The sequence below is a fragment of the Metarhizium brunneum genome, chromosome 1 (genome assembly GCF_013426205.1).
Source record: "Metarhizium brunneum chromosome 1, complete sequence".
NCBI lineage: Eukaryota > Fungi > Ascomycota > Sordariomycetes > Hypocreales > Clavicipitaceae > Metarhizium > Metarhizium brunneum.
Window position 1 is genome coordinate 1,777,044 of NC_089422.1, and position 21,352 is coordinate 1,798,395.

The window sequence follows — 21,352 nt, forward strand, 5'->3', positions numbered from 1 at the left end:
CCTCGTCATTTTGCGCGCTTGATCCCTCCGTCGATCGGGAGCGGTTGGACGTTGAGCGAGATTTGGACGAGGTGCGTCTGGCGGCGCTCGGGCAAAGAGGGGTGCGTCTCGGTCCCGAACATGACAGCTGTGGCCGAAAGGGGTCTAGCGTGGCTGTCGGCCAAGTCGACAAGGGCTCCGCGCCCGAAACTCCAAACTCTAAACTCTTGGAATCAGCATCTTTGCATAGTAGGGTGAGTTTGACGGTCAGTTTTTGGTCATGACCGTCTTGTTGGCGGCACGGCGCATCCACCATGCGGCCGCGTGCTCTGCGGACGGCCCGAACCAGACGTCTATTGCGACTCTTGTACCCGAACTTCAACGTCAGCCTGCGCATCATGAACAGATACATAATCAGCATTCTTTCTCCATGTTCCCAAGATGAATCGCCGCGGCTGCTCCCTTCTTGTGTATCATTTGCAGTGTCCAGATATCGCGGATTGCAACCCATTTATGGAGCCAGCTAGACTCGTCTGCACATCAGCGACGGTCCTACCCAGTGCTACATATACACATCACCATGTCGGTGTCGGTACCTGATGAAAAGACCAGCGGCCGTGAGAACGAAAAATCCACGACGCTGCCAACGTCGACCAAGGAAGCTCAACTCCAGGCCTCGACAACTAAACCAGATGTCGAGAGTCCTCGGACCCAGCGGCCAGGGTACGACCCCGAGGCCGAAAGGAACTACCAACCCAAGACGCTCAAATTCTGGCTCATCGTCTTGTCCGTCTTCGTGTCCATGTTTCTCGTGGCGCTCGACCGCACCATTCTGGCGACTGCAGTCCCCCGCATCACCGACGAGTTCAAGAGCCTGGGGGACATTGGGTGGTACGCCTCGGCGTACATGCTCACCACGGCGGCGTGCCAGCTGCTGTTTGGCCGGGTATACAAGTTCTACAGCACGCGGCGGACGTTCCTCGCCACCATTGTCGTCTTCGAAGTCGGCTCTGCCCTGTGCGGCGCGGCCCCCAGCTCCCCGGCCTTCATCGTCGGCCGCGCCATCGCCGGCGTGGGCGCGGCGGGCATCTGGACCGGCTCCATGATGGCCATCATCCCCATGGTGCCTCTGCACAAGCGGCCCATGTTCCAGGGCGTCTTCGGCATGGTATTCGGCATCTCCTCCGTCGTGGGGCCCCTCATCGGCGGCGCCTTTACCGAGCGCGCAACGTGGCGGTGGTGCTTCTACTTGAACCTGCCCGTCGGCGCGGTGGCCTTTGCGTTGCTGTTCCTGTTCATGCACCCTGCCGATCCCAAGCATGAGCCGGCGGCCCTGAAGCAGCAGCTTGTGCGTCTTGATCCGCTGGGGACATTCTTCTTTGTGCCCTCTGTCATCTGTCTGCTGCTGGCGCTGCAGTGGGGTGGCTCGACGTATGCTTGGGGTAGCTGGCGCATCATCTTGCTGCTCGTCATGTTTGGCCTGGCGGCGCTTGCGTTTGCCGCGGTGCAGGTGCAGATGCCGGAGACGGCAGCATTGCCCGTCAGGCTCATCAAGCAGAGGACCTTGTTGGCCGGCACGTTTTACATGCTCTTCCTAGCTGGCGGCATGATGTTGGTGGTTTACTACCTGCCGCTATGGTGTGAGTTTTGTCCCTGACAAGGGCCGTTTCCCTCCTACGTACTAACCCATCATTTCCTAGTCCAAGCAACAAAGGGTGTCGATCCGGTCAAGTCGGGCGTCTACACCATCCCCCTGGTTCTGAGCCTCGTCGTCGCATCCATCGTTTCCGGCGCAGGAACCCAAAGAATCGGCTACTACACACCTTTCATGATAGCGAGCCCTTGCATCGCTGCCGTTGGCGAAGGGCTCCTCACGACACTCACCCCCGAGGCCGGGTCGAACCGCTGGATCGGGTTCCAGTTCCTCACCGGCTTCGGCGTCGGCCTGGGGATGCAATCTGTTGGTCTGGCAGTGCAAGCCACGCTGCCCCGGGAGGACGTTTCCACCGGCATTGCCATCACCTTCTTTGCCCAGCAGCTCGGCGGTGCCGTCTTCGTGTCTGTCGGCCAGACCATTCTATCCACCCTGCTCGTGGAGCAGTTGAGCGGCGTGCCTGGGCTGGATCCCATGTCTATTGTCAAGACGGGCGCCACCGAGCTGCGACACGTGGTGCCCTCGCAGTTCTTCGGCAGAGTCGTCGACGCCTACAACTTTGCGATAACGCGCATCTTCTACTGCGGCCTGGCGTTGGCGCTGGCCCAGCTGGTGTCTGCCTTGTTCGTTGAGTGGCGGAGCATTAAGAAGTCAAAGGACGCGGACGCCGGCAAGGCTGTTGCTCAGCAGGAGGGACTCGGCGAGTAAACTGCGCGTCTGACGCGAGAGTCGATGCACGAGGCATATGTAAAACAGAATAGCATTTGTGGCACGGGCATGCCACGGCTGGGTATCCGTGTTGGCTTGTTTACTAGCATAACGAGCTTCATCTCCAATCGGTCTGGCGGGTTGTAGAAGCAGGGACTGAGAGTGTAGAAAAGTAGCGCCCCGCGGTTTTTACCTGCGGCCAAAATATATTCGTTATTACACGTGGCCACCGGATGTCAGGTTTAAAAAAAATGGCTCAAATCATCGTGGGCTTGATGTCGACTGCCATCGGCGCATCCCTAATTGACGTGGTGGAGCAATTTGCCGCCTTTAACGTCTTCATAGGTATGTACATGTAATGGTAGCGACCTAGAGGAATTTCTTGTATTTTTGCAGCCACAACTCGTTGCTCATACTTCGTACAACGATGCGCGCATCATGCACAAACCGGTCATGGAGGAATAAAGGCATCATCATCCCTGCCGTTCGTTCGGGTGTGGATCCGGCCAGGCGCCAGCGTACCACTGAACGTCACCCGTCCCTGACCGCGGCACGCGTCAGCCATCCGCTACCCACGCCGATTTGCTGCTCGACAATCGCCTGGACCGCATTCCCATTACCGCCGGGTCGACCAGACAGATCCATGGCCGCAGTCCCCCTTCCCAGCGGCGCAATCAAAGTGGCGTCCGTCAATCAGGCGAGATCCGGCGCCCTCGTCGCATCGAGCCCCCCCTGCGCGGGAGGAACACCGACGACCCGCGAGGCATTGACACCTTGGCTCGTCTCTTGTGGCACGCCGAAGTAGTATTGCCGGGTTGTATTAAACGCGCCGCGGCCCCGGCGGCACGACAGGCGCGTCGTCGTCCAAATCCTCTTCTGCTCTCGGTCCATTGGCCACCAGGGGCTCGTGAGGTTCCATTCATCGGCACGTCAATCCAAAGTGTCAATGGCGGTTTAGTTGTTTCTGCAAGCCACATGCAACGCCCGACGACAAAGACGCCAGACCAGACTGCTTCGGGGCACAGCACCGTGATTGACGGAGCCATGAATCTGTTGTTCGCCCCCGGAGACGCGACAAATTGAGCTCCGGAATTAGCTACAACTTCGGAACTCTTCATGATCCAGATACATACGACGGGGCATGTTTGAGTGACGGGCGTCATCAGTAGCGAGCCGATGCTCGAATCGTGGCCCGGTCTGACGGATGAAGTTCGCAACCAACACCTGTCCACATTACGTCGACGTCTCAAGACTGCCCTCGAGGAATGAGAAATAGTTAGAACGCTTAGCCCGGAACTAGGATATACATCAAACATTCTGCCAGGCCGGCCTGTCCCCGCTGTGACTATCGTCCCGGCTCTTTTCAAAGTCACTCTTGCTCTCGCTGCTTGTCCCCTGCTCCTCCCGTCTGTCGACCAGCTCCAGCTCCATCGATTCCTTGCGATTCCACCTGGGACCCCGTGAGTCGCGCGAGGAGGCGGCCCCCGTAATCACGACTTGATGATTGCCGCTGATGAACGACTTTGACCGGCTGGGAGCGGTCCTCGCCGAGGCGCCGTTGGCACCGCCCGTGGGCTGCCGGCTCCTGGAGCCATACTGCGTTATCCCCGACATGCTGCTGAAGATGCGCAGCTTGCGCATCAACGGCTTCAGCGTGGCCAGGTTCGAGGCCGTCAGGGCCACTCCAATCTCCACGGTGCTCCAGATGCCCAGGTCGGTAAACGTGTACAGGTAGTCTGGGCTGTTCAGAATACCGTCCGCGTACGGTATGCGCACAATGGTGGCAATGGAGGCCCTACAAGAAGCGCGTTAGTCACCGGACGCCATGGGCCACGGCTGCAACCCAAGAGTCGGGGAGAAGAACGTACGTGGAGCCGAGGCAGAGCAGCGCGATAATGGACGCCTTGACTGGCGGCTCGATCTGCGACTTCCACACCAGCGAGGCGGGCAGGGCCGGCAGCACCCAGTCGGCGATGATGTTGAGCACGGCGGCAATGTACGTCGTCACGGTTGCAAAGGCGGTCGCGTTGCACGTGCCGGTTGCCGGGACGGGGTTGTATCGCGTCCACTGGTACTGGACCGGCTGGCAGGCGAAGAAGGCGAAGAAGAAGAACATGATGCTGAAGACGGTGACGGAGGCCAGGATGGTCCAGATTGTGATTTGCCGCCAGCGCCTGTGCGGGCAGATGCGCAGGAGAAACAAGCCCACGATCCACTTGGTCAGCAGCGATATCACAATGTAAAAGAGCGACGCGAGCCATCTGTACAGAATCGCCGTGGGCCGGTCCTCGGGCGGCACGTCGACATTGTGCTTGCCCAGCCCATGCGTCACTCCGAGAATGCCCACCGTCGTGTAGGCCGTGTAGAGCAACTGCGAGGCCTGGTTAATGCGTCGTGTCCTTGCTTGCCTCGGCCGGGACTTGTTCTGCCTCTTCTTACCAATGCGACGACCGTCAGGTAGTCTTCAGCGAAGAACCGTTTGATGATGACGCCGTGGGTGTAGAACCGGAGGGCGCCGCTTATTATGGAGGTGACAAAGAGCGCCACAATGACGCCCATCATCTGAGGGCCTCGGTCGTCGGCCATGGCGGGCGTGGCGATGGTGAGGATTCCAGATGAACGTTTCCGGCGACGGTCACTCAGCCCGCCCTGAGGAGGAGAAACTAGACATGATTCGGGCAGGAAGGGGAAGAAGAGGAAAGAAAAAAACGAGTCCGTCGCAGGATTCAAAATCAGGGAGGACGGATAATAGCGTATAGTATTGAGCTGCCCCCCCAATGCATCCTTCTCTTGGCGCCCATACACACTCCACTTGTCCCGACCGAGTCCTTCACTTTAAATACTACCGCAGTGCCCCGTTATGAAGAGCGGCAGATGACGGGTCTTCCCACATGGCTGGATCCCCCCCTTGGGAGCAGAAGGCGTCGGCTGCGGCGGCAGTTCTGCCACAAGTTGCTTGCCCGCGCAAGCCGGGAGCAACGAGTCCATGGCCATTGACCTTTTTGACGAGACAATCCGCGGCGGGGCACATCGGACGCAGGTGCCTGATCCAGGAACAGAACCGGGTCCTTTCCAACCTGTGAACACACCCGACTCATCTATTCTGTCCGAGGCTGAAGGCGGTGGGGTCGTGTGGAAGAGCTATCGAAGGCGAGCAACGCCCAGGGGGGAGCTGTCATAGGAACACCCGTTCAAGCCGTCCAAGGTTGACAGCGAGTCACTAACCCTGTTCCAGTACCCGCGTTGAAGATCCCTTGGTTCCAGAATATGGACCTGCCTCCACATCCACGCGGGCTCCTGATTCAGTCGTGACCGAGGTTTCCACACATGTCAAACCAATACGTCGTCGAGTCGGGGCGGCCACCTTCCTACTTAAGCACCGCACATGCCCAAAAGATGAAAAAGGTCGAGTTTGCCATGCCATGCCATGCGAAGCTCGACATGGCGCGCACCTCCGTCGGAGCCGTGGTCGAGCCTGCCCGTGTATCGCGGGTTGCGAGAGCTGTCGCTGAAGCTGGGGTCCCGGCAAGGCTGGACGCCGCCGCCTTGATACTAGTAGTATGTGTCTGGTGTACAATCCAACCCTTGTATGATTAACCACCCGTGACCTGACAAGGTTAATAGAGCAAGGTCCCCTGGCTGTATCGGCGCTCCAGCTACTAATCGTGGGTGGCTGTTAAGTGGCATAGCAGGGATTAACAAGGATACACAAGCCTTCCTATTTTTTTTCTTAAAATTTAGGTATTTATTTCCCCCACCTTTTAACTCTCTATTGGCTGTATCCCCCCTGTGAGGTCACGGGTGGTTAATCATACAAGGGTTGGATTGTATATTCTCAACGGCTGCAGAACGACTGCAGAACGCGCATTCGATCCCAGCAACGTGGAACAGGTGTGGAGACTGCAAGTTTGCATGCTGGGATTCCGTCGACGACGGAGACGGTCTTGTTTCAGCTGAGCCGGCCTGGATCCAGCTTCAAGCAGCGTCAGTCGTGACAAGATGGATAAACGCCACCGCAACCCAAGACCAAGTGGCTTCCTGCCTCCTGCCGAGGGGGAGTTTGATGCAGCAAAAAGCGTCGGGAACCGGTGGCGCAAGCCTAGCTGCATGGATCATGATGGGTGCGAATTCTGGCCGAATCAATACCGGAGACATCAAAGGGCCCCGTCGCTTCCGCGGAATCTGTAGTCCTCGGGGTTGGCAACCCTACAAACAAGACGCTTGACTCCTCCCGACGACGCATAGTCGAGGCTGCTCGTCTTTAGCGCACTGTAATGATGGCGCGAAGGACGAACTATAAACTTTGATTGAACCTACATAAATGTTCCCTCCCGGGATTGATGGATACGCATGCTCCGGACATCCCCTCTGCTGTGTTAAGGCTCCAGTGGGGTTATGGGCTCCATAATACCCCTGTAGCCAGCTAGCAACCTCGGATGACTTTAATAGTACCTTAAATTTTATTTGTATATTATTAAGTAATAATTTATATTAAGCCTATTATAATAACCTTTACCATTACCTAATTTATTAGTAAATATATATTATACCCCTGAGGTCTGGCTTCTTATTGGATATATATCCCTGTAAATACCTTACTGGAGCCTTAACACACCAGAGAGGGTCCCACCTATAATCACACTAGCACTGCTAGATTCGTCCCAAGACCTTGTCGTCAGGGTCTTTGCAGTTTCCGTAGACAAGATGATACAGAGACATGCGTACATCTTGCCCGTTGATGGGGAAAGGCTCAAATTCAACGTCGGGCTTTATTTATTGTTTGCATGGCAAATCCTCGGTGCGTTTGTCTGAAAGGAAGCGATGCCTTGGTTCCTTTTTCTAGGGCTCGGGTGTAAGGTGCCCTAGCAGGGGTTTTCAGGGGTACAATCCAACCCCTGTAAGTTTAGCCACCAGTGACTTCTGATGGGGCTTACAGGGGCCTAGGGCCCAATCAAGTGCTGTCAAAAAAATAAAAAATATATTAAGTAAAGTAAAAGGTATAAAAAAGGTAGTATTATTTATATAAAAAAATCTGTACTTTTAACTAGGGTTAATATCTCGTGTATTTTCTTTATATCGCAATAACAGCTTTTCTAAACAAAAAAACACGGCCCACCTTGACAGCTGTTAGCGAATAACCTACCAGCTAGCCCCACACACTGATATCACACATGGCTAAACATTTAGGGGATATATTGTATATATATCTGCTTAAATTTGCATCCATTCATCCATTCACCATCATTCAGTTCAATTATCAACATTGTCCAAAACTTTATACTATTCCGCTGTATAAGCTACTGTTGTATTTCCAACATCTGCCCACGTTCAAAATCCATCCCTTCCAGTCCTTCACCACATTGATCATGGCCGGCAGCAATGAAACCAATGACAAATCGACCGAAAATCCCCTACATGCAACGACTATTCCGGAATTCAGCTACTTGTTCAAACTGCCGCCAGAGGTCCGACTTTCGATATACCGCCACCATTTCCTGAGCACCAGATTATCGTATGGCCCAAGTATAGATATGGATGCCAAAACTATTCCTGCTCGTCATTCCCTCGCATTATTGAGAACTTGCCGTCGCGTGAGAACTTAAATTGGAGACACTTGGCTTGGCCACGTCCTGTTCAACTTTGCAGACGTCGATTGTATGATGGTGATACTCAAGGCGCTTCCTATGGCAACTCTATCAAAGATCCGGCACGTGCGAGTTCTAGGGACGGAATTCTATTTCTTCACCGGCCCGAGTGATCGTGACGGTGTCTCTTATGCCCTCGTCCAGGCCCTAAAGCTTTTGCCTGGCTTGCAGCTTGACACCTTTACCGTTCTTTCTCCGGGCGAAGACGACTATGATTACGAAGTACTGGATGATCTTATAGAGTATGGCGACGGTTGGAAGGAGCTGCGATTTATCTGCCAGGTTTCATCACAACTCGGATACGAGTTTTCCGACAACGTCTACCGTTACAAGCACTCTCGCAACTATCCGCGCAAGCCGCAGCCAGCCCACTGGGCTAGTGTCATGAACACGCGCGATGGTATCCAAAATCAACCGTCGGTTACTATTTATCGATCTGTGCGGCTTGGCGAGCCCTGCTCTGTGATGCACGAAGCAACGCGTGTGATTATCGAGCAAATGGTATTGAAAGAAAAGGAACCTGTCACTTTTGCAGAAAGACGTTATCCCCCAGCTACGCCCCTCAAGAAGAAAGAAGAGGCACTGGAGGTTATGGTTGTGGTGAAGCGCGGAAAAGGTATTAACTATCAGGAAGGAGAGCATCCGCGTTATTTAACAGCAATCAGCGATATCCGGAAAGATTTCCCCCATAAATCGTGGGCAAAAATTAAGTCGAGATTTCTTCGTTGGAGTGGTGACGGCACTTATCACGGCAGTTATTGCTGCCACATAAAACCACCAGTTATGGATATATATAAACATGTTCAGGAATATACATGGCGTGAGTTAGAGATGAAATTATGTCTGTAAGTTGCAAGGTACGTATACGGACTACTATCGCGACCAGAGCATTTCCACGTGTTGTTTTTGTAATTACATAATTTTTTATAGTTTTTTTTTATTAAGGTTTAATTAAGGTTTAATTATTTCGCTTTATAGTTAAATAAAATTATATACATAATATAAGTATTATATAAGCATAAAATCTAAAATAATATTAGGCTATATTAGGCTAAGAATAGTAAAAAATAAGAAAAGTAGACCGTCTACGCATTGTGACGCGTCAGACGTACCAGCGCAATTGGTGCCGCGGCCATCTCGCGATAGCCTCAGCTACTGTCATGTAGTATACGAAGTATATATATTATAATATATTAAATATAAAATAATCTTTTCTAAAAAGCTAATTGTAAAGCAGCCTTCTTACCCGGGTATTGAAACCCTTTACCACAGAAGCGTTGAGCTCTAAATGGCAATAACTTGGGCACTATTCCTCCACGCGTTGAGCCCTTCCCAGAGGTGCGTTGAACCGGCCTATATACAATATCAAGCTCGCGTCAGGGCAAGTCTCTTGTTGCCTTCTTGGGTCAAATAAAGCGGCCATCATCCAAGTCCAAAGCTGACAATTAATAGTCGTCGCCACGACTAATAACCTCCTTTGTCGACTCGCGCAGCAAAATGGTCTATGGGGATTAGCAACGCAACCTTCTCGCCACAAAAAGGGAGAAAATGCACACGAAAAGAAAGGAAGACAAAGAAAGCGCACATACATGCTCAAACTGCGCCGAGTAAGACCCAGGAACATCCATTAAAGGCGCATAATCATCGAGTATACCGTTCGACACGAGATAATTAATCTTGCCTCCGTCAGCAATAGCCACCCTCACCAACAATCGCAACACATACCCCGGCCAGTTAACGGTCCAGACCGACATGGTTCAGATACCGACGACAAAACACCAGAGTCCCAAAATTCTCCTTGATCGTCTTGTACAGCGTATTCGCTGAGCTCCGAGGGAGAGACACGCGCTCCCGAGGACTGTGGCTCAAGCCATAGCCGTAAATACCTGCCTGTCACACCTTAGCACAAGTCTGGCTCATCAAACGACCTCATGGTGGCCCAAACTTACGCCGTCCCGGATGAAGCCACGCCCCGTACTACCAAATGTTTCGACGGCAAAGATGTCGCCCTCTTCCATCTTGGTCTGGTTCGAATTCTTGACAAACGGAATCGTCTTGTCGCCATGGATGCGATAGTGTTTAATGTCGTGTCCGCAGAGATTCCGCCCAGGCTTCACGGGATACGTCTTGCCCCGGATGTCCACTTCATAGCTCTCCATGGCTTCTTGCATGGCGGCGCCAACGTCGCTGATGCGCACGTCAATTCCGGCATTCTACCTCGTCAGCTCCAGGCCGCCGGCAGCCCTGATGGGGATTCTTTTCTCACCTTGATGCCCGTGTTGGTCGCATCCTTCACCGCAGCCAGGAGATCATCATACGTCGGGTCAAACGACATTGTAAATGCGCTGTCAACAATCCAGCCATTGACGTGGACGCCAAAATCGACCTTGATGACGTCCTGGTGCTGAAGCACCACGTCCTTTTGGCCGGGATTCGGCGTATAATGCGCCACGCAGTGGTTCAGCGATAGGCCCGTGGGGAACCCGAGGCCTGATTGTAGACCCTGTCCGGGCTCCAGCCCAGCGTTATCCAGGAGGGCTCGAACACTGTCTTCGATTCCAACGGCAATCTCAGTAAGTGTCTGGCCTGGCTTGACAGACTCCTGTACCCATTTCCGAGTCTGGCGCTGCACTTCAGCCGCCTTTCGGTAATTGTTCAGAAACGTGGGGTCTTCAAGAGCACGCTGTCCATGGTGACGCAGCTCGGGCGCCTTGACGGCAGAAGTCGTCTGATAGTCGCACAGCTCACCGGGTCGATACTCCCCAGAAGAAAAGAGCCGGTGAAGCGGGATCCTCGGAGGTGACGACTGCTTGAGAGCCGTCTGGGCCTTCCTCTTTTTGGACCTTTTGCGCTTCTTCTTCTTCTTCTTCGTCTCATTGCTTGCCTCGCCAGACGTAGGGCACGTCAGCGAAACGGCGGCAGCAGCATGAGATTCATCCAAGTCATCGTCATCGTCATCGTCGCCTTCGTCCGCGCCCTGGCTGCCCATACACCCATCGCCATCTCTCGAGAGGTGGCTACCTCGTGGCTCTCCGCCGGCAGAACGGGATCCGCTAGACGATGGGACCTCTACTCGGGCATCAGCACCGCAAAAGACTCAAACAGGAAGGGCGCGAGCATGCATACCATGTTCCCGACGCTCTTCGTTTTCCAGGGTCTTGGAGCCCATTCTTGCATGGCCGCCGTGGTATCTGCGTCGTTGAAAGTTGAAGCTGGCAAGTGGAGAAGTTCCCGACAGTGGTGAGACGTTCCCGCATTGCCATAAATTATGTCAGCGCATGCAATTCCATTGACCACCAGCCAAACCACTCACGGCTACATTGTACGCAAATAGATCAACCGACCAGCAAACATTAGCCAGCGTATAGAGTAGATGCTCCCCAAAACAAACCCGCACATCAAGTTCCATCTCTTCCCGGCAAACCGCCTATCCTGCTCAGACAGCAGGAGAGCTGATCACATCACGACCAATTCCTCCTCCAAAGTATTTATAAAAGCTAACAGCCCTTTTCTTGTCGTCTTCTTTGCAAAGCTGTTTTCAGGATTTACTACTTTTCTCGGTTTACGTTATATATATGAGTGTCCGTACAATGAACAAATTCAGCCCGACACAAGGCAAAACGCCAGATACGCAAAAACCATTAAACGATCCATTTGGTTTTATTCAATTATTTTTCTATACCTGTCTTTGGTACATTTGGCAGAAACGGAAGCTTGTTTCAAAAAAAAGAGTCATTGCTGGAGAGCTCATCGCGTACTCATAGACCAATTCGTTGTAATTAAATTCATCACCATACCAAAGTATTTCCATTAGACCCGCTTACACTTTTTTGTTTTAAATCCTTTGATCCCATGATCCTCACAAATGCTCCTCACCACTCCAGTGGCTCCTTCTTCTCCTCGCCCCTATTCGTCTTGGGCACAGGCACCGCCTTGGCGGCCAATTTGCCTCCCTGGCCAGGTCTCTTCAAGTACGCGGTGCCATCCAGCCAGGGCGTGTCCTCCGTCATTTTCTTCTCAAACTCGCCAATCTTGTCCTCCATCTGCATAGTGAGGCCAATGTCATCCAGGCCATTAACCAGGCAGTGTTTGCGGAATTCTTCCACGTCAAAGGCGCAGATTGTGTCGCCGACAGAGTTCTTGATCAGCTGGCTGGGGAGGTCGATTTCAATTTCGCGGCCGGCACGGGCTTCGTCGGCGATGGCGTCGAGGTCTGACTTGTTCTCAATCTTGATGGGCAGCATGCCGTTCTTGAAGGTGTTGTTGAAGAAGATGTCGGCAAAGGAGGGGGCAATGACACACTTGATGCCAAAGTCGAGGAGGGCCCAGGGGGCGTGTTCACGGGATGAGCCGCAGCCAAAGTTTGGCCCTGTGCAGACGAGGATCTTGGCGTTGCGGTAGGGCTCCTGGTTGAGGACAAAGTCGGGATTGTCCGAGCCATCTGGGCTATAGCGCAAGGCGTGGAAGAGGGCAGTGCCCAGGCCGGTTCGCTTGATGGTCTTCAAAAACTGCTTCGGGATGATGGCATCGGTGTCGACATTGGCCATGTCTAGGGGCGCGGCAATGCCCTTGTGGCTGAGAAACTCGGGGAGCCCGGCGGTGGAGGAGCCGCCGTTGGATGTAGAGACCGACGTGTTGGTGTGAGGCTCTGAATCTTCGGGCTGGTCGCCAATGACTTCTCGTTCATGAGCATCAGTAGCGACCCTCTCATCTACATGGGCTTTTTGTGAGGTGGACGGGGTGACGCTGGCCTCGACATGCGGGCTGGCTTTGTAGCTGGCCAGCTTGCGCACGTCGGCAAGCTTGCCAACGATGGCCGCAGCTGCAGCCATGACAGGAGACATCAGATGCGTTCGGCCGCCGGCTCCCTGGCGACCTTCAAAGTTTCGGTTGGAAGTGCTGGCACACCGTTCCTGCGGAGAGAGAATATCCGGGTTCATGCCCAGGCACATGCTGCAGCCAGCCTCGCGCCATTCAAATCCGGCGTCGACGAAAACCTGGTCGATGCCCTCTTCCTCAGCCTGGGTCTTGACGAGACCAGAGCCGGGGACAACCATGGCTCGCTTAATATTGGAAGCAATCTTCTTGCCCTTGACGACGTGGGCGGCGGCACGCAGATCCTCGATACGAGAGTTGGTGCAAGACCCAATAAACACCTTGTCAACCACAATCTCTTCCATTGGTGTGCCAGCAGTCAAGCCCATATACTCGAGCATTCGACGCCCGGTAGCCTTCTTGGCCTCAGAGGCAAACGTCTCGGGGTCAGGCACGACGCCGGTAATGGGTATAACATCTTCGGGAGAGGTTCCCCAAGTAACAGTGGGGATAATGTCCTTGCCGTCGATAAAAACATCAATGTCGTACTTGGCACCAGGATCAGACTGCAGTGCCTTCCAGTACGCCGTGGCCCTGTTCCACCCATCGGAACCAAACTTGGGGGCCAGCGGGCGGCCCTTGAGGTACTCAAAGGTGGTCTCATCAGGAGCAACCATGCCAGCACGAGCACCACCCTCGATGGACATGTTACAAATGGACATGCGAGCCTCCATGCTCAGGCTGCGAATGACTGAGCCACAAAACTCAATGACAGCGCCAGTGCCCCCAGCAGTACCAATCTTGCCGATAGCATGGAGAATGATGTCCTTGGAGCTCACACCAGGAGCCAGCTCGCCATCGACCTGGATTCGCATGTTTTTGCTGCGCTTGGTAATCAGGCACTGGGTGGCCAGGACGTGTTCAACCTCGCTGGTACCAATGCCAAATGCGAGAGAACCAAAAGCGCCATGGGTAGAGGTGTGGCTGTCTCCGCAGACAACGGTAGTTCCGGGGAGAGTAAAGCCCTGCTCCGGGCCGATGACGTGAACGATGCCCTGGCGCTTGTCGCCGAGACCAAAGTAGGTCAGGCCGAAATCCTTGACGTTTTCTTCAAGGGTAACGCATTGGGTTCTTGAGTCGTCTTCTTCGATGAAGGTGGCAATGTCTTTCATGCCCTTTCTTGATGTGGTGGGAACGTTCTTTGCTCTGGTTAGCACATGATTCGCATATTCACCAACACAGCAATGTGTGAGGACGGCGATACCTACATGGTCAGTGGTGGCCAGGGTGCAGTCTGGTCGGCGAACTCTTCGACCAGCATTCTTCAATCCCTCAAAAGCTTGCTGCTACTAGTCAGCACCTTGATCGGTATTCCGCATCGTGAGCGCCGCAGCGGAGCCAACATACAGGAGAAGTCACCTCGTGGACCAAGTGTCTGTCTAGACGCAGCAAAAAAAAAAGTCAGCCGTTGTCGCAGCAAATCGCAGCACAGTGCAAGACATACCGATATACAGCAAGATTGTGCCATCGAGCTTCTCGTCCACAATGTGGTTCGACAGAACCTTATCGTACAGGGTCTGTGGATTCCTCTCGGGGCCAGGCATCGTGGTGACCGGTTTGCGGGAACAAAAGAAAATAGGTGGGTAGGGAAGAAGAAGGAGGAGGAGAAATCAGGAGGAGAAGGCCGGACAAAACAGACGACGAGTTTCTGAGCGAAGCGCCGCTGACGCCAAAGACACCAAAGGTGCGAACTGTGCGTGGATTTGTTTTTATTCGTCGTCTATTGGTCGAAGCCACCAGGGCCGAGCTTCTGCGAAGGTGTCTCTGGGATGGGGTTGCGTCTCGTTTTCTTAGAGTGCTGACGATGTCGTGAGCGTTTCAATCGCCATCAATTGCAATTCAAGCAAAGTCAAGTAAATGAGCCCCTTCAACAAATAGAGGAAAAGATATCGCGGCCCACGGGCTGGTTTTAATCTCCAACTGTCGGCAAAGTGCAGGAACACGGCAAAGTAGCTGTTTGCGAAGGACCGGCATCGGGGCCTCCGATGTTCGGAGCCGCCAATTGTTGATGGGTTCGCGACTCCGAACCGGCCAACGAGGCGCCATCACAGTGCGTGTAGCCCCACCTTAGCTTCTGTGCGTTCGGTGCTTTGGGGGTTCTGCTTGTCTGCCTGCGGAGAGCAGCGGGCGGTTTGGCCGGTTTGGCCGGTTCTCACTGGTTACACCCCGCTGAAGCAGCCCCTTCGCGTCCACTGGCCCCGCACTCTGGATGCTGGTACTAGCATAAAGTACTTACGGAGTAGTACTAGTAGTACTAAAGTACGTACCAGACTCGACAGATTGCTAAACGGTGGTCGCGGATTGGCCCAATCTTCGTTTGTGACTGAAGCACCAAGGTACTCCGTACTTGGCTCGGTAAAATGGCACAAGTAGCTGACGGCATCCAGGCATGTGCGTTGAGATGATCAAGCTCAATTTTGCAAGGTATGCCGAGTACCGGGTCAACAGGCCAGCACTGCTTCTATTTTTCCCATCTCTCATTTCATAACAACTACCTAAGTCTAATAGCTCTGTCGAGTAACACTGTTGTTCAAACCTTTGTACAGAGCACACAAATGGCCTTCTTGCTCAAGTGCCCACCTCCGTGGGCTGGGCCGCCATCATCGGCGCCGATTTGCCCCTCAGCCTTAAAGCCCCCTTGCGGCCATCGGCATCAATCGTCACACAAACAACCATTTCCCACTACTCCGTACCGGGTACGATCGCCAGAAAACAAACGCCTCGTCTAATGCCCTTCGTGGCATTGGCCATCGCGGCCTCTCCAGCCCTTCACACTCGAACACCATGCCGTCGCTTCCCCAGACATCTCGACGTGATCCTCTCACAGCTTGATCCCCGTCAAAAATTGTCGCTTTTCACACACCTGGACACTCGGCCACCTACTCCTTGACCGCTGACTTGACCGCTGACCTCCACTTGTCTGCGGTTCCGGCAGCCCGGCCACATCGGACGCCACACATCGGCCCACGGCTGGCCCACGATCCCGACAACACACACTACTCCGTATTGCTATGCCCAGTCGCGTCTCTACTGTAGGAATCCCCACGCATTCAGCACGTCGTATATCAAGTCCTTCATGTATTCGAAATTCTCTCCACATATAGTTACCAGCCTCATCACCTAGACAAGGCCCATGACGGCAAGGATTGCTCCGGGCAGCGCAAGTAGTAGAGCAAAACAATCGCCCAGAGTTGATTCGTGTCTCCTGTTTCTTGCCCAGTACTCTGATCTGGAAGTAAAGACTGGGCCTACAATCTCCCAGTACAGCAGAAAGAATGCGAGTAAATGGCATCTCACCGTCTCCAGGTACTCGGTAATCGCCATATGAGAAACAGTGTCAGTGGCTGTGTCACCACTGGAAGAGCTTTGGCAACCGTCGCCGCCAGTGTGTATGACGTTCAGGTCCGGGAAGCTTCCTGGTCCTTGACTCGCGTCGCTCAGCCCGTCGGGCTCGTCTTGTTGTGCCATGGGCCTGGTCTGTTCTGGCATGGCGAGCTTGCATTCGGTCCGTATGCTGGCATCTTTTAGCTCGGTTGATATTTTGGATACCACTCTGGACCTCTTGTCCACGCCGTGGACCACCGGTTTCTTGAGACTCTTGATTGCCTTTGAAGCGCCGACCCGCTCTTCCGGCTTGGACACGACCACGTCCGGTGTTGCCGTGTTGCCGGTCTTCGCAACAGGCCGGGTACTCCTCTCCATGCGCTCGTCGATTTGTATGTGCCTCTTCTTCAACATAGTATCTGTTCCGATACCGTGATTTGCCTGGCCCACGCTCCGCCATTGATTCCGTAAGGGTTTCATTACAGCGGCACCCAAATTGCGTTCGGACCTGGCAGCCAGAGGCAAGTCGGACGCCATACCACCGAGATGCCTCTCCAACCGCAGAGTTGAAGGATTCTTTGTGTCCGGTTGGGTATTCGCTCGGGAGCTCACTTGCAAATCTTGTTGGCCGCAACCAGTAGTGGTGGTGATGGGTATGCAAGCATAGCTTACCGGTACTGGTTGCTTGGTCTCGACTTCTTTCCATGCAAGACTCTCGCGGTTGTCTCGGGCCAAGATGTCCTTGTCCTTGTCTATATGCTTGCTTGTTTCTGTGATCGAAGAGAGTCGATGCAGTTCTTCGACTTCTGTCCCCGTCTGCTGGCGTATCGTGGAGTTGGTATTCACTCGCTGGTTCGTCTCCGGCCTGTGGGCAAAAATCTGCTGGCCCAGCCTGGAAGTTAGATCTGTTGCCCAACTGTCTGGGATTTGCGGGATTGTCTCGAGACCGGCGGCGGTATGGCTCGCTGTGTTGTCTTGGCTTGATTGAAAACTCCGGGATCCTCTCCTTCTCGGTATCCAATGACCCCAAGTTTGCATGAGCTTTCCCCGTGAACCTGTAGCTATCACAGGTTTTTCTTGCGTGGGCTGGATGCCCTCTGACTGACGCTTTCGTAGCACCTGGTCCATGGTCATCATGGAAGATGATTGGGACTCTTCTCCCTTCTTGTTGCAATTTATCGTAGTTGGCCCTCCTTTGTCTTTCTTGCATTGGCTTGAGAGGTTGACAACGTTGTGGGGTAAATGCAGCCTCCTTGGCCGTATGCTCGGCTTGGTGTATTTGCTCATCGCTGTTGCCAAAGAGTTTATTATGGCGGTTTCCCCTCTAGGGTCCTCTTGTCTCTGGCGGCGCAAGTCTAAAAAAGAACCGTGATTGGTAGGTTCAATATTCGCATTATTCTGCTTCAATTCTTCCCTCAGGACAGAATAATGAGTTTCTTGGCACTTGTCTGACTTTCTACCCAAGACTGGTTGTTCACTATTCTCAAGTTGCCTTATATGTGTCCTCTCACTGCCTGCCAAGCTGGCCTCCGGGACTTTGGCAGGCACGGGCTCGTCGGAACTGTCGAAACTTATACCATTCACGAAGAGTTCCCAGGCCGAGGAACCTAACGCGGTAGGGTCTGCGAGGCTTTGGCCCTGTGATGTTTTAACGACTGTAGCTGCTGAATCAGGACTCTGTGCTAGCGGCTGGTCGTCGTGCATCGCTGAAGTAGGAAAGGAAGTTTTGCAGGAAGAATCAAGATCAATGAGATTTGACATCGAGTCATGGTGCTCGAGTTTCGAGTTTTGATTATGGGATTCCTTGCCTAGGTTGGACAATGTTAGTAAGGGCATTTCGCAATTTCTCTCCTGCGGCTCACTCACGAGATGTCTCTGCTATTCCAACAATTGACTGGGCGATAGGACTCAAATCCGGCTCCTGAGCTGAGGACCATTGCCGTGCATGGCGTTTCCACTTGATTGTTTTGTTGATCTCCTTCGCCGCTTCTTTCTCTTTCTCCAACCGGCAGAGCTTTTCTTTCTCATTCTTCCACGGAATTTTCTTAACTTGACTGTCGTTCCTCTCTTTTGCGCTCTTGTATGAATGCCGGGCATCTCTCAGGGTATTACGAAGAATAAGTAGCTTTTGCTGCGTTTCTTGGCTAAGGCTGCTGCTTCTATCGCTCTCCGTCGAAGTCACAACATCAAGCTGACTAGTCTCTGGGTTAAAACCTTGAACGCCCAAGTAATCGCCACTCTCTTTCAGATTGCGTCGAAGTTGACGTGTCTCTTTTTTCGCCTCGATGTTCTGAAGCTCAGCTGCAGATGGTGGTTGTGGCCCTAAACTGTTAACAGCCGCAGAATTGGCTCGGTTTTGATCTGTCCTAGAAGCCCCTTGTACTTGTTCCATATCCGGGATATCCGTTCGGCTTTTCATAGCATCCTCGCCAGGAGCCCAGCTCCATTTTCGATCAGCATCCAGAACCATGTTTTCTTCGCAATCACGGCGGGTCTTCCCACCGTCAGATAGATCTCTCGCCAAGTTCCATTCAGTGATATGATTTGACCCTGCAGTTGCGCTCCTTCGACTTCGTCGGCCCAATGCTGCGAAATGCGCCTCGTGCTGATTAGAATGCGTCAACTCCTGCTGCTCCCAGTAGCCTCGACGACGGAGTGTACCCCTACGCTCCGGTCGGTGGCTAGGCAATATGTTCTTGACCCAGGAGCTGATGGAGTATGACCTATGGGCGTCGACAGATGGTTTCCTTCCTGTTGTTGGCTTGGACTGTCTATCAGGTTGTACAGGCGTTGTCGGACTCAGGATGGACGCCTTTGGAGGAAGAAACGGTGACATGTTGCACGTACCTACAGGGGCGATATCACGAGAGCCGGGCTTTCATTACTAGTTGAACAGTGCCTCGGCAGCTGGCAGTGAATCTCGTCAGGTGCTTCCAGCTGGGGGTGTGAAGCCCGCGCCAAGTCAGACGCAAGTAACAATAAATACAAGGGAACAGCTCGGCAGCCCAAGGAATAAATCAAGTCCCAGAGTCAAGAATGTTTATTGTGCTTCGTGGTCGTTGATTGTACCACGCAAAACGGAAGGCGTTGTTTGTATTTCCAGAAGTAGGCGCATCCGGCGCGTTTGCCCGTGTCGCGAAAATCGGGAAAGGAGCAACCGGTCCGTGGTTTGACAATGGGCTACCGCCCATGAGTTGGACTATCCAAGTCCATGAAACACTGGCAGTCAGGCACCAGTACCCAGGTACTTAAGTATGTGAGCTTTGTGTATTAGAATATAGCGATTCGTATAAAGACAGCCCCAGCTCCTAGCCTAACCTAAATAGTGAAAACGCCAGAAATGCCATGAAGACAACGCAACATGAGTGTTCTCCTCATTAATAATAGCCGACTAGCCTCGCCATCGCTTAGGAAACCTTTCCGACGCCGAATGCTTGCCCATATTGGCAAACGGATGCGGCGAGCTGTTGATATTCGTACTGGTGAAGCGCCTCTTTTCTGAGTATTTTGTCGGGCTACTTGGGGGTTCCTGACCACTCTGTTCATATGCAGCTGCTTCCCTAGAACCCCTAGGCGAGAAGTTGTCACTATTCATGTCTCCCATACTAATAGCCTTCTTCAAGGGGGATTTCTGGTGCGCGTAAACGCCAAGGCTGCCTCCAAAATTTGTATTCATGCCTGTTGACGTGCCCACTGTGGAGGTTGACGGCGGAGCAGGTGTGTAAGCAGCAGGAACATTACTACTCGGGGTGTATCCAGCCGGCAAACTATGTCGGATACCCGAAGAACGATGACTGCTTAATGCGGGAGTGAATAGCTCTGTTCGCCGGCTGGCAGTGGCAGGCGTGAATATCTGTGGTTTCATCACATTGCCAGCACGGAGACTGGGACTGTTAAACCTCTTAATTGGCGTGGCCTCCTCTGAGTCGACATGTGGGTTACCATGAGAGATAAAGGATCGCCTGATGAGCGTCGTCGGGGTTCCAACCTGAACAAACTCTCTTGAAATTACTGGTTGATCGTCCGACATTTGAGTCCCGACGTCTCTGACAATCGGGTGGATTCGTGGCTGCACAAATTTGGCATCGTATTCATGGAAAACCTCCTTCTGAACGATAGCGCTATCCTTGGCCTGCTGCAAATATCTCGATGATAGCAAAAGCATCTGCGCAGACAAGACCACTTGCATAATCAACGAATTAAAAACGGTGACACTAGGGCGAGGGTCCAAAGGCGCCAGAGGCAAGAAGATTAGATAGACGAGCACATGTCCCGGACTAAACAAGCATGCCAGCCGAACGCAAACAGGGAGAGGGTCCCAGACCGAGAGCTCCCATACATCCCGGCTCTTGTCTGGATGGGCCCTCGATTCGGCTGAATCTGAAGTAATCATGTCGGCAATAAAGCGCAGCGGCGACGAAGCCACAGGCGAAGACTGCACTTTAACTCGTCGAACAGAAGATGTACTCGGTTTCACGTCGATATTTGCCTCAAATAATCTGTACTTTCTACTTCGCGAAACAGTATAAATGGCGTTGATAATAGAAAATGCAATGAGCCCCCACGATAGCGGATAGATCTACCAATTCACCGCGTCAGCTTTTAAGAGGCTCCAAGCTTCCCATATATGTGAAAGACTCACAAGCATCGACAACCAGCGGGATGAACCGTCGTCTCCAAAAATATCATCACTTGCCTGCTTGGAACCCGAGTTCGCCCGCACGACGAGGAAGAGAAAGTTCAACCCCAGGCCGAGTTGGGTTCCCACCAGACCCGAATCCCAGTCTCTTGTCTCTATCTCTTCTGAAAGCCACAGCAAGAAATCCATGGGGTTCAGCGTTGAAGTGATGCGATCCCAAAGGGGACGCCGTCGCACGAGTCGGGGCATGGTTTATGCCGTCAGGCTGTTCGGCAGGAGGATCGAACCTATTAACGAATCGACGAGGGCGGCACAAAAGCTCAATGGCGACCAAATCCTTGGAGTGTGTGGCCGTGTCTCGCCGACAGAAGAGAAGTCACGGGCGATAAGCGCCGCGAAGTCCCTTTGTTGGGGGCTTGACGAGAGGGATGGTCGGCGATGTGTGTGTTTATGTGCCCCGTGGTATGAGCTTTTTCTGTCCATGTCCAGGTTTCCAGCTCGAGCCCAGTGCCCAGCAGCAACAACCAA

The 21,352-nt window shown here is 53.2% G+C and overlaps 7 protein-coding genes across 7 annotated transcripts; 2 read left to right on the top strand and 5 right to left on the bottom strand.

The window, feature by feature from the left end:
* Positions 1–559: 559 nt before the first annotated feature.
* On the top strand, positions 560–2,341 carry aurT_0 (Rubrofusarin-specific efflux pump; the record flags this gene model as incomplete). Its single annotated transcript, XM_014686708.1, has 2 exons — positions 560–1,619; positions 1,680–2,341. The coding sequence occupies 2 exons, from the start codon at positions 560–562 to the stop codon at positions 2,339–2,341; spliced, it is 1,722 nt and encodes a 573-aa protein (XP_014542194.1).
* Positions 2,342–3,649: 1,308 nt separating this feature from the next.
* On the bottom strand, positions 3,650–4,927 carry G6M90_00g005490 (uncharacterized protein; the record flags this gene model as incomplete). The annotated part of the gene is made up of 3 exons (XM_066129594.1): positions 3,650–4,136; positions 4,210–4,712; positions 4,781–4,927. 3 exons carry the CDS (start codon positions 4,925–4,927, stop codon positions 3,650–3,652), a joined length of 1,137 nt encoding a protein of 378 aa, XP_065985722.1.
* A 3,098-nt stretch (positions 4,928–8,025) lies between these two features.
* Positions 8,026–8,758, top strand: G6M90_00g005500 (uncharacterized protein; the record flags this gene model as incomplete). The annotated part of the gene is made up of 2 exons (XM_014686710.1): positions 8,026–8,602; positions 8,652–8,758. 2 exons carry the CDS (start codon positions 8,026–8,028, stop codon positions 8,756–8,758), a joined length of 684 nt encoding a protein of 227 aa, XP_014542196.1.
* Positions 8,759–9,431: 673 nt separating this feature from the next.
* Positions 9,432–11,155, bottom strand: MAP1 (Methionine aminopeptidase; the record flags this gene model as incomplete). Its single annotated transcript, XM_014686711.2, has 6 exons — positions 9,432–9,488; positions 9,576–9,662; positions 9,739–9,876; positions 9,936–10,199; positions 10,253–11,055; positions 11,113–11,155. The coding sequence occupies 6 exons, from the start codon at positions 11,153–11,155 to the stop codon at positions 9,432–9,434; spliced, it is 1,392 nt and encodes a 463-aa protein (XP_014542197.2).
* Positions 11,156–11,858: 703 nt separating this feature from the next.
* LEUA (3-isopropylmalate dehydratase) lies at positions 11,859–14,405 on the bottom strand (the record flags this gene model as incomplete). Its single annotated transcript, XM_066129595.1, has 4 exons — positions 11,859–14,000; positions 14,070–14,147; positions 14,209–14,240; positions 14,306–14,405. The coding sequence occupies 4 exons, from the start codon at positions 14,403–14,405 to the stop codon at positions 11,859–11,861; spliced, it is 2,352 nt and encodes a 783-aa protein (XP_065985830.1).
* Positions 14,406–15,981: 1,576 nt separating this feature from the next.
* Positions 15,982–19,021, bottom strand: G6M90_00g005530 (uncharacterized protein; the record flags this gene model as incomplete). The annotated part of the gene is made up of 2 exons (XM_014686713.1): positions 15,982–17,993; positions 18,052–19,021. 2 exons carry the CDS (start codon positions 19,019–19,021, stop codon positions 15,982–15,984), a joined length of 2,982 nt encoding a protein of 993 aa, XP_014542199.1.
* Positions 19,022–19,576: 555 nt separating this feature from the next.
* On the bottom strand, positions 19,577–21,073 carry mug154 (Meiotically up-regulated 154 protein; the record flags this gene model as incomplete). The annotated part of the gene is made up of 2 exons (XM_014686714.1): positions 19,577–20,764; positions 20,828–21,073. 2 exons carry the CDS (start codon positions 21,071–21,073, stop codon positions 19,577–19,579), a joined length of 1,434 nt encoding a protein of 477 aa, XP_014542200.1.
* Between the last annotated feature and the right edge of the window lie 279 nt (positions 21,074–21,352).